General features: G+C 37.4%; 5 protein-coding genes across 5 annotated transcripts; 4 read left to right on the top strand and 1 right to left on the bottom strand.

The window, feature by feature from the left end:
* Positions 1-49: 49 nt before the first annotated feature.
* On the top strand, positions 50-1,360 carry FDP41_011973 (uncharacterized protein; the record flags this gene model as incomplete). Its single annotated transcript, XM_044702441.1, has 1 exon — positions 50-1,360. One exon carries the CDS (start codon positions 50-52, stop codon positions 1,358-1,360), a length of 1,311 nt encoding a protein of 436 aa, XP_044566825.1.
* A 360-nt stretch (positions 1,361-1,720) lies between these two features.
* FDP41_011972 (uncharacterized protein) lies at positions 1,721-3,532 on the top strand (the record flags this gene model as incomplete). The annotated part of the gene is made up of 1 exon (XM_044702440.1): positions 1,721-3,532. One exon carries the CDS (start codon positions 1,721-1,723, stop codon positions 3,530-3,532), a length of 1,812 nt encoding a protein of 603 aa, XP_044566824.1.
* A 130-nt stretch (positions 3,533-3,662) lies between these two features.
* Positions 3,663-5,156, top strand: FDP41_011971 (uncharacterized protein; the record flags this gene model as incomplete). The annotated part of the gene is made up of 1 exon (XM_044702439.1): positions 3,663-5,156. One exon carries the CDS (start codon positions 3,663-3,665, stop codon positions 5,154-5,156), a length of 1,494 nt encoding a protein of 497 aa, XP_044566823.1.
* A 1,561-nt stretch (positions 5,157-6,717) lies between these two features.
* FDP41_011970 (uncharacterized protein) lies at positions 6,718-9,284 on the top strand (the record flags this gene model as incomplete). Its single annotated transcript, XM_044702438.1, has 2 exons — positions 6,718-6,859; positions 7,177-9,284. The coding sequence occupies 2 exons, from the start codon at positions 6,718-6,720 to the stop codon at positions 9,282-9,284; spliced, it is 2,250 nt and encodes a 749-aa protein (XP_044566822.1).
* Positions 9,285-9,461: 177 nt separating this feature from the next.
* On the bottom strand, positions 9,462-14,722 carry FDP41_011969 (uncharacterized protein; the record flags this gene model as incomplete). Its single annotated transcript, XM_044702436.1, has 7 exons — positions 9,462-10,246; positions 10,328-10,561; positions 10,784-11,077; positions 11,323-11,363; positions 11,535-13,383; positions 13,455-14,148; positions 14,198-14,722. 7 exons carry the CDS (start codon positions 14,720-14,722, stop codon positions 9,462-9,464), a joined length of 4,422 nt encoding a protein of 1,473 aa, XP_044566821.1.
* Between the last annotated feature and the right edge of the window lie 27 nt (positions 14,723-14,749).

Genomic DNA, 14,749 nt, shown 5'->3' with positions numbered 1-14,749 from the left:
CAATGGCGAGGATAAATATCTACTGTCACTTACCAAAAAAAAGGAAAAAATGAAACGTTCGCACACAACAACCACCACCAAATCAAAGAACAAGAAAATCAAGCAACAAGATGCTTTCTCCAAGATGAAACCGACCTTTTCATTTCCTCTTGAACTCTCCTTTCATGAATACGTTTCAGACGATTTATTAGCAGAAATTTTCAAATACATTTCTCATCTCAACAGTTATTTCAACTTGATGCTTGTGAATAAGCAATTCCATCAAGTCCTATTTTCTGTGGAGGCCAATTGTTTTGAATTCATTTGTTTGAACTATTCCAAAGCTCTTCAAATGCCAAATTATGACCTTGTCAAAAGATGCACTCTTAATGACAATGATAGATATCATCTTTTTGATCAATTTGATTCGGTGAATGAAACAGAGACTAAAACGGTTGATGTGAATGACAGTGAAACAGAACATAGAACAAGGAAAGATCATTTGAAACCATTTCCTTTCAACAAACTCAAATACATTGAAATATATTCGGATGAAGGACATTTATTGAGTCCACTTTTCATCAAGTTGAATAAGCAAGAACTTGAACACATTCGTCTCAACAGTAGTCTTTGTAAAGAAGTGCTCCAGCTAATTGTCAATGAATGTTCAAATCTCAAAACTTTAGAAATTGAGGACTTGTACGACTTGGAACATGTTTCTTCCTCTAATTCTTCAGTGACTACTTTTAAATATAATGATACAGGTGTTTTTTTGGAATACACGTCAGATGCCACGAATATTAATGACATGATGAATGAATATCTTGTGAGTTGGTTTCCGAATTTGCGATACATTGAAATTGAACCATTGACAATACATTTGGAAATCATTCAATTGTTTCGAATGTTGTTAAAACCATCCTTTCCAATGCTAAAGAAGCTGAAACTTCATGTCGTGGTGTTCCATTGTGAAGACGAAAAAGAGTTAATCAACTCCAGTGAGTACAAGAAGTTTAGTGAGCTGACAAAACTACCAGAAATGGAATTGACCTGTGAATATACGAATATGGCCATTCTTTTAGGATTGCTTTTTAAAAAGGACGTACGTTCGAAAATTCATGTCATTTCTAGAATGGATGGGACTTTTTTTGCAAACATGAAATCTTTGATCGAGAATGTGTTTGGAAGCAAGGAAGATCGACAAAATGTGTTGGACTCTTTGGAATTTTTTAGAAGCTCGCTGTTTGTTGAATATGACAGCGATTATGATAGTCCTGAAGAGAGTGATAACGACAATGAGGAGAGCGACAGTGATGATAATGAAGATGAGAATTCTCAAGAGAATGATGAAAAATCTGAAGAAAATGAGGAAGATGAATAGCTTACCAAATACTCTTGTTACAAACAGTCCTAACAAACAACAGAATCTGCGTTTGAATAAAATGGAATCCTTGAAATGGTTTATATGAGTGAAAAAACAATTTACCGACGACGGGACTCGAACCCACGACCCCAGGATTAGAAGTCCTGTGCTCTATCCAACTGAGCTACGACGGCTTCATGACAAAGATAAGTTAAGGAAGTGAAGTGTTTTAGAACGTGAACGAATCAAAGTAAATGAAGCCACAGATGGATATATGACCTGGGTGGATTAGTGACGAGAGTATATGTAAAGGAAACAGTGTATGGGCGACATGTTCACAAAAGAATCTTGGTTATTCTTGTTGAATCTCATCAAAAAATGTCACTCCCCATTTGTAGCTGTCTCTTCCCCAAACAACGTTGTTTCTCAAAATCAATATTGCGGAAATTGTGTGCTCAGATCACTTTGCAATCAACAAGATGCTTCTCCTTTTCCCAATCCTCGTTGGAGTTAGCTGCGAATGGTTCATTTGAATTGAATAACGATATTGAAGATTTGAATCATCAAAATGTCTCAATTATTGATGAACGTCCTGTTTCACTTTCGGAAAGATCCTATCTCACTCCGTCAATGAAAGAATACGGAAATGGGCTTGTATGGAGAGTTTTACGATTTAAAATTGTACCATCCACCCATTCCGATTCAATTTTTCAACCATCCATCTGGAAGAACACTTTTCATCTATTATTGAAAGAGGCTTTAAAACGAATTCAAAAAAGTCAACCCTTATTACGAAGTAAAATCATTTCAAGTGATGAAGAGAAGGGGAAAAGCAGTAGCAATGAAGGTGGCTCTAGTACTGGATTTAAATTTGTCATGTTGGATGATGATCATGTACCAGAAATTCCATTCTATGAAATTCAATTCGATCGTCATGAATATTCCTCTTTGCGTGACTATTTGGAAAAATATTTATTGCAGAAAAGATTTGATTTGGAGAAGAATTTTCAATTGGAAGTATATTATCACGCAGATGACGATGAACTCTCGCTCATGTTTTGTTATAATCATTGCATTGGTGATGGATTGTCATTGTCAAACTTCATTGGAGCCGTTTTAAAAGAATGTGAAAACATATGGCAAAATACACACAGCAACAGTGCGAACAGAAACAGTGGCCACCACTCGTGTCGAAAATTATTACCCTCCTCTGACCAAATAATTTTACAATCTAACTACAATTCATTCATCAACAAAATGAAGGCATTGATGTATGGAATTCCTTGGGTCTTTAAAACATTAACAACAAGAATTAATCAAACACTTGTCGATGAAAGTAAGAGATATGAAAAGAGACAAATGTGCTTGACCGAGTTAGCATTGGATGGAACTCGTACAAAGGCCTTGAAGAATTTTTCCAAATTACATGCCCTTTCACAAAATTCACTCTTGATCTCACTTTTATCACATGCTTATCTTCGAGCGGCCTGTCAATATTACCTTAATGAGCATTCACAACAGAAACCATTCAGCAACACTTTGAGAATCGGTTATCCTGTAGGACTTTCACTTCTACCAGGTCTGCAGTCGGTGTTGGACGGCTCAAAATTGACTGTACATGTGGGTACCATGATGCGAGATGTGACCATCACGCCGAATGTTGCATGCATGAACATGACCATGACTGATCGAAAACAAGACATCAATAACAGAGAACAAGAAAATTTACTCCTCTCCAGCATCATTGACATTGCTAAAGATATTAAGGAAAATCACACCAAACATTTTATCAATCAGTTCACTCTCATCAATATCATGACTTCAGCTACCAATAGAGAAAAAGCCATTCTCAAATCCCTAGAAACCAGTGACATTCATTTTGGAGGAATTCCACTCAATTTCATTTTGACCAATAATGGAAATTTAGATAATGTCATGAAGAGATGTTATCAATTCTCTGATTCATTTTCCTTACTGGTGGAATCCATACAGACAGTGGCAAACACTTCAGCGCTTGCAAGTGCCTTAGCTTGTGGTACATTGACCCTACCTGCCGATGATAGTCACAACAAAGAGGCACAACTGATGTTGTCACTTTCGGGTGTGGAGCCCATTATTTCACGCGACAAGTTATTGGCCATTCAAAAAGAATTGGAGAATTTGATTGAATGTATTGTACAAGGTCATTAGTGGGTTAGAAATTATATTCTCAACTAGTGGGTGTGTGTGACTGCACTTTCGAAAGGCTAGCCTACAGATCGATTGGAAATTTCATAAACACAAAATACATGCTGAAGTGCAACTTGAAAATCAACAAAAAATGTTCATCGACGACGGTCTTGAAAGCAACAACAACAACAACACGAGTCAGCATCCATCATTCATCATGGGCACAACTATTGGCTCCCAAGGATGGCCCATCATCAAGAACTTAAATCAATGTCTTGAAGCGATCGGAGATGCCAAAGAATTTAATATCATTCACGATGGAAAGGGTTTTGTTTATATCAGTTATCGGAGAGTGACCTCGACCACATTTCCATCACCAATCCGTACAGTGAATGATTTAATTCGAAGAGAATTACGAGGTTTAGCGTTTGATAGTGAAACGAAACAACTCGTTTCAAGATGTTTGCATAAATTTTTCAACGTCGACGAGAAGGAAGAAACGAAAATGGAAAGAGTTCAGCAAAACCTCGAACATAGTATTCGATTGGGAAAGAAGATGCACGTTCTCGATAAATTAGATGGAAGTTTGGTCATTCCAATTTTGCAAAAGAATGCATTGAATGAAAAACGGTTAAGATTTAGAACGAAACAAGGTTTTGGACACAACTCAACCTCCCGTGGTTGTGAAAAACACATTTACGGGCTCCGAGAAGTAAGCGATGAAGACTATGAAAAACACATTCCAACTGTTGATGAATTTTTGAAATCACAAAAATCTTTTAAATTTGGAAATGTCATTCAATTTTGTTTGGATTACATTGAGAAAGGAATGACGCCAATTTTTGAATTTTGTTCGCCAGATTACAAAATTGTTATTATTTATGAAGCGCCTTCATTGAATTTAATTGCATTGAGAGACACTTTCAACGGAGATTACGTGGATTTTGATGAAATGACTCTTATTGCTCGAGAGTATGGCATGGACTGTGTGAAGGCAACACATTTTGATTTTCTTGACACAACGACATGCACCTCTGTTTCTGAAATTATTTCTGAAATTAAAAAGAAGCACGATTTTGAAGGATGTGTCCTCCGGTTTTGGAATGGTGAAATGTACAAGGTAAAATCAGATTGGTACAGTATCATGCACTTTAAAAAACAACGATTAGAATTCAATTTTGTGAATGAGTCACATGCTTGGTGGTTAGTGTTGGAAGGTGGCATTGACGATCTCATTCCCATTCTCAATACTGAAGAAGAGAAGCAGCGTTTGACTGCTTTCAATGATCGACTCGGCCTTACTCTCGATTCATTTTCTGAAAATTTGCGGAAACAAGTGAAATCCATTTTGGAGGAAACAAAAACTCAGAAAGCATTTGCAGCTCATCTCAATACCAACTTTAAATCAGTGCCGTGCATGAGGAAACTCATGTTTGATGTGGCTCGACTCATGACCGATCAAAAGAATGAGGAGGAGAATACCGATCTCGACGCAAAAGTGAATAATCTTGTGAAAGAGGTACTGTTGAGATTTGTCTCACAAAACAAAATTGAGGATGCAAGAACATTCTTACGAGATCCAACACTGACCTATCAGAAGGATTTTACTACTCTGAAAAAGAGTGCATTCGATGAAGAAGAGTAAAGAACATTGTGTAGGCTACATTGCAACAACAAGACAACATTGCGTTCCCAGACAACACCGCGAACCCTATTGACTAACCAGTTGTCTTGTAAAGGGAATTTGTCCATTTGAATCCAACAGGTCATGTGAACGAGCCGAATCCTCAGAGACTCATCAGCCAATGAGTTTTTGAAACTCGTATCAGTTGCATCTCCAAACATTGTTTCACAAGGCTGTTTCAAAAGTTTTCAATCCATCCCAAATTTTTATTATAGATATCCCAAAAGTGCTGAATAAAGAGTCAACAGCGTTTCGCTTAGAATGTTCAAAAAAAAAATGGTAGATCTCCTAATTCCAGCAGCCTCATTCAATTTCATTAAGGAGGACCGATCACAAAAATCTGTTCCGGGTTATTTGAGCATAATACTTCCCTCTGAAATAATTTTATTGCTCTTTCACAATCCTTTCTCAGCCACTCAAATCCAGATTTGAACGGCTGCGCGTGGTTAGAGCTTTCAAAACTTTGGCAGCAGGACCATCTGGCTGAATGGCTGTTCGCTGCGGCTGAAGGTTTGATAGAGCTCTTCCATCCTCTCAAACCTTGTGGTAAATGATGCTAATTTCTGTAAAACTCTTATCTTGGACAAGAGCAAAATAGGCCTCTCTGAGGGGAAATACATTCAGGTTCTTCCTTCTCCTTAATTCTTCTTTCCTTGCCTTGTTGGTTGTAGTATTATAATCAAGGCTTGAATGGGTAAAAAGCTTTGAAGCAGGAGAGTCTTTGACCTTTTCGAAGAAGTCATGTACGGAACATTAGCCTCATAATTAGAAAGAGTAGAGGTTGAAATGTTCGCTTCTCAACAGTTTCACATGTCATGTGTTACTTTTTTCCCCTTCCAACGTGCCAGTTGACAAACAAAAAGCCGAACAAAAAAACAAAGACAACTTTTGTATCAGAGCTCGTTTGTGTTGGAACTCTCCGATTCACAAATAACTCCATTCAGCCTCACTCTAACGTTGGTAAGTCATTGGTAATCAATGTATTTGGAACGAGATGCTGATGAACAATTTTTGAATCGCCTCATGAATTGGCTCTTGTATCATTTCCAAATCATCACGAATCATCATTCTGATTTTGTTCACTGATTCGTAATGATTCGCAATTGGCGATCACCAATTTCCTTTTTCTTCACTTGGATGTCGTCTTGAATGTGTGGAAAATTGAAAACTCGTGATGATGATGGTGATGATGAAAATATATCTGCTGCGCGATCTTGGTGTGAATCCAACCAACATCCAGCTGCTGGACAGCGTTCTTGGAATCGCAAAAAATTTTCGACTACTGACATTTGATCCTTCTTTTTACCGGTTTGACAGTCCAAGACAAATTATCTCTTACCAGGCAACAACAGTCACATCGAAGCCAGCTACTTTTGCATCAACAGCCCTTCCATCTTCACTCCCTTGTGTGACGTACTCGATTCCATAAAATCACACAACGAAATCCTCACCACAACTCCCGTTCTCACAAACTGAAAATTGTCTACACGCACACAACCACCCGTACTAATAACAATTTAAAATGTCACTCTCAGAATATGTTCGTAGAGAGGATTTGAAAAGCCTCTATGCGCTTCCTATGAAAGAAGCAAGCAAAAAACTAGGAGTGAGTGAAAGCAGTTTAAGAAATATTTGCAGAAAACACAATATTGAAAGATGGCCTTGTAAGTATAGCTGTACAATTCTTTCATTGTTGCTAATAATAATGATTTCCATATGAACACTAATTGTTTGATCATCACACACTGATACGCTTCCACTTCAACCAATATTTGGATTTCACTCACCGATGCATTCGCACCCAATATTGGGTCTTGTACATTCAATTGATATGATTATAACCCTATGACCATCAACATCTCCACGCTATCTTTTGGTCATGTCGTTTTGTCTAATTGTGATGATGACACGACTTCCAAAATTGGAAACTTTAAATTTCGCGAACAATTTGTTTTCATTCGAAATCAACAAAACTGTAAAGATCGAAAATTTCAACAATTAGATGCACACATCGCCTCACTCCAAAATGTTGAGGCATCTCAGCAATCTGCTCAGCAACGAGAAATGATCGAAAGCTTACTACGAGCAAGAACAATTCTCGAAGATAATCCAAACGTGACATGCGAGATGGCAATTCTTCAAGCAAACAAACAGATCATGTCCAATAATCCCAATGCCTCTTCACACGACATGACAGCTGTCATGATGATGATGATGATGAATTCATCGTCACAAGAAGATTCCTCTCCAACCATTGCATCATCATGTGCTGAAAGTGTTGCCCAATCTTCCTCACAAATGAATCCATCCAATAACAACAATAATCATCATTCTCAAAATGGAGCAAACTTTGTACCCATTTATCCAGTTCATGTGACATCTCATCTATCAGCAAGTGCTGCATTGAGTGCAATGGCAAGAAGAAAGAAACCAATGAATGGTGAGCTCACACCATCCAATGTGATACACCACAACATCCACCAGAATACGAACATGAATGCTCCAAATCTTAACAACAATGGATGGAATGCTTCCCCAATGATGAACAATACAATCCCTATGGGCCAACGACCCATGCATCAACAAGTCAATACTAATACTACAAGATTCACAGATACTGAGCTAATGCAATCCTATGCAAATATCAACAATGGCAACATACCAGTGATGATGATAGATCCACATCACCAACAACAACAACAAAACCAGCAACAACACTCTCCTCAACAAATCAATTCACAACAATTACCACAATACTCTCAAGAATTTTCAGAACGACGTTTCGCAGTTTCACACAGAGATTCAGTCGCTCTTAAATCAGGATTTATGCCACCTACTCAGAATTATCCTGCCAATGGCAACAATGCATACATGATGAATAATAATAATAACTCATCACTTTCATATGGAGCAGGACCAATGGACGAGAATGAAAATAATGTCATGATGGATTCCAATGCTGGAGAAATGAATCACATGATGTCCATGAGTAATGACATGTCATCTCATTACCTTGCTCAACAACAAATCCATCAACAACAACAACAACAACAACCAATGACCATGCAGCATGTGCAAATCACAACAACAAATGCAGAAGGAATGATGGATCCAAACCTTGAAATTTCAACCAATGGAGATTTAACGTCAAAATCAAGACACATTTCATTATTGAAACAGTTTAGAAAACAAATACCACAACCAAGATCTCTTTCTACTTCGACTGCAACTTCCTCTCAACACACATCACCCATTATGAGAGATTTGAACGCAAATTGGACAAATAATGGAAACAATAATATGGGACAAGCATCACCTTTAAAGACAAACTCTTTTGGATTCTCAAGTCCACAAACACCAACTTCAGTCTCGACACCCATTCAACCCAATTCCAATAACACTGCAAGTAGCAGTAATAACAATACAAGTAATTCAGTTGGACAATTAAGCGGAAACAACAACATGCTGTCAAATGTCAATACGACTAACGTTTCACAACAACCTCCCTCTCTGAGAAGTACCATGAGTGGATCAATATTTTCATTTTCATCAGATCACATGGATGATGAGGATGGAGATGTTGGTATGTTAATGAGCACATCTCACAATGATCTTTCGTTCAATTCATTGTCATCATCACCTTACTTATCTCCATTCATTAATACTCAACAACGAACTTCTACTTCGTCTATTTCCTCCTCGACTTCTGACATTTTCCAACAATCATCTCCACACAACAGAAATTTCTCACTAACTAATGCAGTTCCACCCATTAATAGCTTGTTCCGTGATAGCAACGGTAGTCTGCAAGATCAATTTAATACCGATCAATTTAACATTTCAAAACAGGAACAAAGAGAAACAAACCAGAGAATTTTGGAAGCACTTCGAAGCACTCCCTTGAATCCTGTTGGTGTTGGGCAAAATAGCACTGCAAGCTATGATCCACTATTTGATAGTGATGCCTTTTTGAGAGGAAGAACAAGCTCTGTCAGCTCCACAGATATAAGATTGTCAGATTCGTGCACGACTCCTCTGACACCAACAGAGCAAGGAAGGTCATCTTTCTCTAAAATTTCTCACTTTTAGACACTTTTACCGAAATTATGTATTTTAAAAGTTTTACCAAGAGTTTGAGGAATTAATTTTTGTGCGGCACTATTTATTCGTTTCTAACATTAATAACATGCCTGAGTATTTTTGACACCACTGTCTCCCACAATAAAATTTTGTAATTTTAGTTGCGCGAAATAATGAAAGTACAAGTTATTTAATTTCCTTAGAGACAACCAAATCGCCTAATTGTGTGACAAGCAAACGATAGAATGCATTGTAGTCAAGAATATTACCCTTTCCTCTTCTCACTTCGACAACTGAGAATCCACCACTTGTTTCTTCAATCTTAACACTGAAGGTAATCACAGATTGATTCACGGTTGCCATACACTTAATTTCATCATCACCCTTAGTTGTTGGTTTGGCCTTCAACTGATCCAAAGTGTGCACAATTGCTGTTTGAGCTTGAGACTTGCTTCCTTTTGCCATAAACCTGGTTTGTCTCTTGATTTTGACTGATGCATCGGAGGACATGAGAGGATTTATAGAACCCATCATCAACATGGAAGCCAAATCGAAGGCGTTCAAAGTGCCTGCCTTAAATTGAGTTGGTTGAGGGGTTGTGGAAGCTTGAACCTCAGTTGCATCTGCGGTGGACTTAACAGAGGCATCAATTTCCTTGTCAGTCAAGCTAATCTTGGAGGTAGTCTTATCCATCTTAAAGTTGACCTTGAACCACTTGTGATCCATGACTTGCTCAATAGTAATTCTCTTTTCAGGATCTACGACAAGCATTTTGCTAATGAGATCAGTTTGGGCAGGTGTGAAATGTGGTGGATATGAGAATTTACCAGATTCAATCTTGGCAAAGAGTCCCTTCATGGTTTCATCCTCAAATGGCAAATATCCGGCCAACATGACATATAAAATTACACCACAAGACCAAACATCAGCCTTCTTGCCGTCGTATCCTTTTTCCTTCAATACTTCAGGAGCTATAACATGTAATTTAACATCAAATACAAAATATCATTGAATCCATTTGAAAACATTCACCTCAATCTTAATATACATACCGACATAATTTGGTGTACCACATGTGGTCATGAGGAGCTTACTTTGTCCATCAGTACCAGAGAGTGCAGACAAACCAAAGTCACTAATTTTCAAGACATCCTCGGAGTCCAACAACAAATTTTCAGGCTTCAAATCTCTATGAGCAATTCCTTGAGAGTGACAATACTCAATTCCCGAAATCAATTGTTGGAAGTATTTTCTTGCTGTATTCTCATCGAATCGTTTTGCCTCGACTGTTGTGGTTGTTTGATCATGGGTTAGCATTGTATAATTTTAATTTGCGTGATATCACAACAAATTGAAGATAGATATCATCATTATTGCAGTACGAGATATTTCGAACCGAGATCAGTATATCATTATTGGTGTGGGAAATCGGAGTAAAATCATCATGGCCAAATAGGTAGAAGAACACTATAGTTATCAAAGCATTGTCGTTTGTAATAACAACATACCAATTCTGTCGAACAATTCACCTCCGGTAATCAATTCTAATACAATGTAAATATGTTTAGAGCTTTGAAGAACCTCTCTCAATTGTACGACGTGTTTGTGTTTGAGGATTTTCATGATGGCAATTTCTCTCTTGAGCTGAGCCTCCATGTTTTCTTGCTTGACCATCTTTCTATCAATGATTTTGATTGCCCAATGAGAGTTATCTGTTGTATCCACTGCTAATTTGACTTTAGAGAAGGTACCTCTACCGAGGGTTTTACCCAATTGATACTTTTCAATCTTCTTTGGCATTGCTAATTATGTGTTCAAGTTCAAATCATTGCATCGGTGGTTCATCATCACGTTTTGAATTTATAAAAACACAACAATATTATCGTTGTATCGGTTAGGAAGAATAATACAAAACCAAGAATTGTATCAACGGATACAAGAAGAAATAATATTTTATCATCATCGTCATCGTAGATCATCATTTGTAAATTTTGTGGTTATGATCTGAACTCTACTCGTTGCGCCGAACAACAATCCTTTCACGTACCTGAGAAGGAGAGAGATGCGTATTTTTTCTGTAGATTCTCTCTGAAAAGAATAATTCGATATTCAGCAGTGAGAATCTATCTGTGAATCCTCTTTGCAACACGGAAGAACAACAAGCTTATTGTTAGTCGAATGAACGAACCAAGATGAAGTTTAAACAACAAATATGCGAACAAACCAAATCTAAATGGTCTCTCTCACCTTTGAATTCACTTTTTCTTAATCAAATTGCAGTATTGTTTTTGAATGTCAAACCGCGTTTCCTTACTCAACTTGTCGAGCATGGATGGATCTGTTTTCATAATTTCATCATAATGTTTGGCAATATGAAATTTGCAAAATCCTTTCATGAGTTTGTCGTCAATATTTTCACAAATTTCGAGAAGTTGAATCATGGTGTGAACATCAACATTCTGTTGCTCTCGAATGACATTCTTTGAATATTCATGAAGCTCTTCGAGTTCAAATTGAAAACTTGACATGTAAATTTCGACGGCATTGTTTTGATCCATATCAACAGAGGTCAGATCTTCTGTATACATATAATTAAGGATGGCAAGAATACTTCGTATGGTGTTTTGCTCAAAAATCATGACTCGAGATGTGGACTCTAAGAAATTCACGTCGAAAACTGAACGGAAATACTTGCTTCGTTGTGTTAGGATATACTTGTGAACGAGAACACTTCGATATGACATGTCACTCGAGTCAAGAGAGATTGGTGCTACCAATCGAACCATTCCAATAGGTACAGGGGTTTGATCTAAGTTTTGGATATGTGTTTCTACATTTTCAATCACTTCATCTTCCATAATGAGAAATGTTTTCATGGTTTGAGTGAGGTAGCTTAGAAGGCCATGCTCCTTCATGTCAGAAAATGTAAACACTGCCGCACAGAGTGCTTTCTTCAACAGTGGTAGATCCAAATAGCATGCCAAAAGATAAATATCCTCAAAATCGTGAGTTGTTAAATGATTCGTCTCAAATGACCCTGCATAAAGATATTGCATGATACATGTAAAGCTGGTCCTTAAATTATTCATACTTTGAATTGGTAAATCATCTAATAGAATTGCAACAGGGTGGCCATGTTTCATGATTGAACCTGAAAAATTCAAGTGATCAGAGATGATACATTGAGTGCTTTCATTTTGTGGGGAGTCGAGCATGTCCAGTGCAAGAATCCTCTTCCTCAACACGGGAGATCTCGATAACATTAATTTGTGACCATAAAAATTGTCTTGCTCGCCACTGTCATCCAAACTATTGATGAGAATCGTCACATCGCATTCTTCTGGTGCCCCTGTTTTGTACCATTCCAAATAGAATTGACACAAGCTGGTATCATCCTTTGCACGTTTCTGATGGAGTGTTCGAAATGATGGAGCTTTTAAAGAGGAGTCTTCTCCTTCGAGTGGCTCCTTACAACAAACAAATCTCAAAAATGTGTCTCTAAATGAGTTGAAGGGAATTTGGTTTGGAATTCCTCCAAGTAACATGAGTTTTCCTGCGATTGGAGTGGCTGAACAAAAAGGAACAAATTCGTCAAATGTCGAGTCAAAGTCTCGTGTTGCTATTTGCCATCTCATCTTTTTTGAGTCGGCTTCAAATAATGTCGTATTCCACTCGTGACCATCCCATCCTCCAAACAAGAGTAAATCACTACCATTAGTGTACAGTGTCGACATGGTAAGGCGAGGAATGACAACCCAAGAATCAATACTGCTGACTTTGAAAAGGGTCTTGCTACTGATGTTCAATCTATAGAGATCTGAGAAAATTCTTGTTCTCGAATGGCCTCCATAAATGTAAATATTGTCTTGGATGGCTGCCATGCTCGAGCCAGCTCTGGACTCGATAGGACACTTGCTCATCACAGGTCGTAACTCTTTGGTGAACAAATCAAAACAGTAAAGGTCATTAGAATATTTGTTAAGATCCCCATTAAAACCTCCAAATATATAGAGCTCATGAAATATAGAGGCAGTAGCATGTCCACATAACTTGGGTATTAGTCCAGAATAATTGTTCCAAGCAAAATTTGCTCCAGCAATATTTATGTCTTGGTATCCGTAATTAGTGTACAATCAGAGATCTATATATCACCATAAAATCAAATGCAAAACTTCTTACCTGAAAGAATATTTCCTCTCTTGTCGATACCTCCAATAATCACAAATACATTTGAGTGAACAACAAAATCAAAACTATGAAATATCCTTTCAGAAATTTTGTTGTCCTGTCTTTTAGGGGAAAGTTTCATTTTGTCCAATTCCAATGTAATCAACTCATTGATAATTCCATTACTTGTTAATCCACCCCAAGTGTAAACGGTATTATGTAGTTTGACATAGGTCGATTTGTGAAGAATTCTTTTCAAAAGAGCTTTTGAAAAATTCGTGACATTCGTGCATGATTTTTGAAAAATATTCTGTGAAAATAAATGCTCAGTTGAGAATAGTTTTCCATTCTTAGAATCCATCAAAAATTTGATTGAATTGTACTGATAATTATGTCTTTCTGGATATTCCTGTCTTGGAGACCCTGGTTTTGATGATTTCTCCTCCATATTTTCTAGAGTGTGTGATAATTGTTGCCAAAAAGTTTTTTTTTCTTCTATTGATGAGGTTGCAGCAGTATCATTCGTACTTTCACCTGTTGACACAACTGCGGTATCAATTGGACTTGTGGCCTTTGCTTGATTCTTTGATTTTGCTTTTGGCTTTTCGATTCCATTTTCAACAAAAGGATGAACAAATGTTCTCAGCCATTCATCCACCGATGCCACCATGCATGACAGTGCATCTTCGTTGTTTTTTCGAAGACTCTAGCTTGGTGTAAATAATTCTCAAAAATGATATTACAAATATACTCACAGCCAAATGTTCTTCTAATCTTTTTGCTTCATCTTGTAATTGCATTTCCGCCACAATTTGTTCAATATCCATCACTGAAAAGTTGCTAACAGTATTCCTCAAATATTTCAATCGTTGTTCACTTCCAGTCTCTACGGTGGTGCTCTTCACTCTGACCTTTGTATTTTGTTTACTGTAAGAAACAAATGTAATTGTAATTTCAAATTCAACTTGACACAATTTAGCACTGTACGGAATTTGTGTGGTTGGATCGGAAGAGTCAACTTGAGCTTCATTTTGGTGAGAATAATGGTTCTTCTCATCATCACGATGATGATCTTGCTTCTTAGGCTTCACTTTCAACACCATTTGCAACTCTTCTGAATGCATTTCACTTGATGATGGTGAGGATGATGAAAATGATGAAATCACCCGATACGAGAGGGAACTCTTCTGCACCATCGGATCATCAAGACCTGCCAGCACAAGATGAGAAGCCTTTTCAAGTTCCGAGTGCTTCTTGTGTGGAGAAGGAGAAGGAACCATTTTTTGAACTTGCGAGCCCTTAAAAAA

Source organism: Naegleria fowleri (assembly GCF_008403515.1).
Source record: "Naegleria fowleri strain ATCC 30894 chromosome Unknown tig12, whole genome shotgun sequence".
NCBI lineage: Eukaryota > Heterolobosea > Eutetramitea > Acrasida > Naegleriidae > Naegleria > Naegleria fowleri.
Note: the sequence above shows the minus strand (reverse complement) of the source record. Positions and strands in the feature narration are given on the sequence as shown.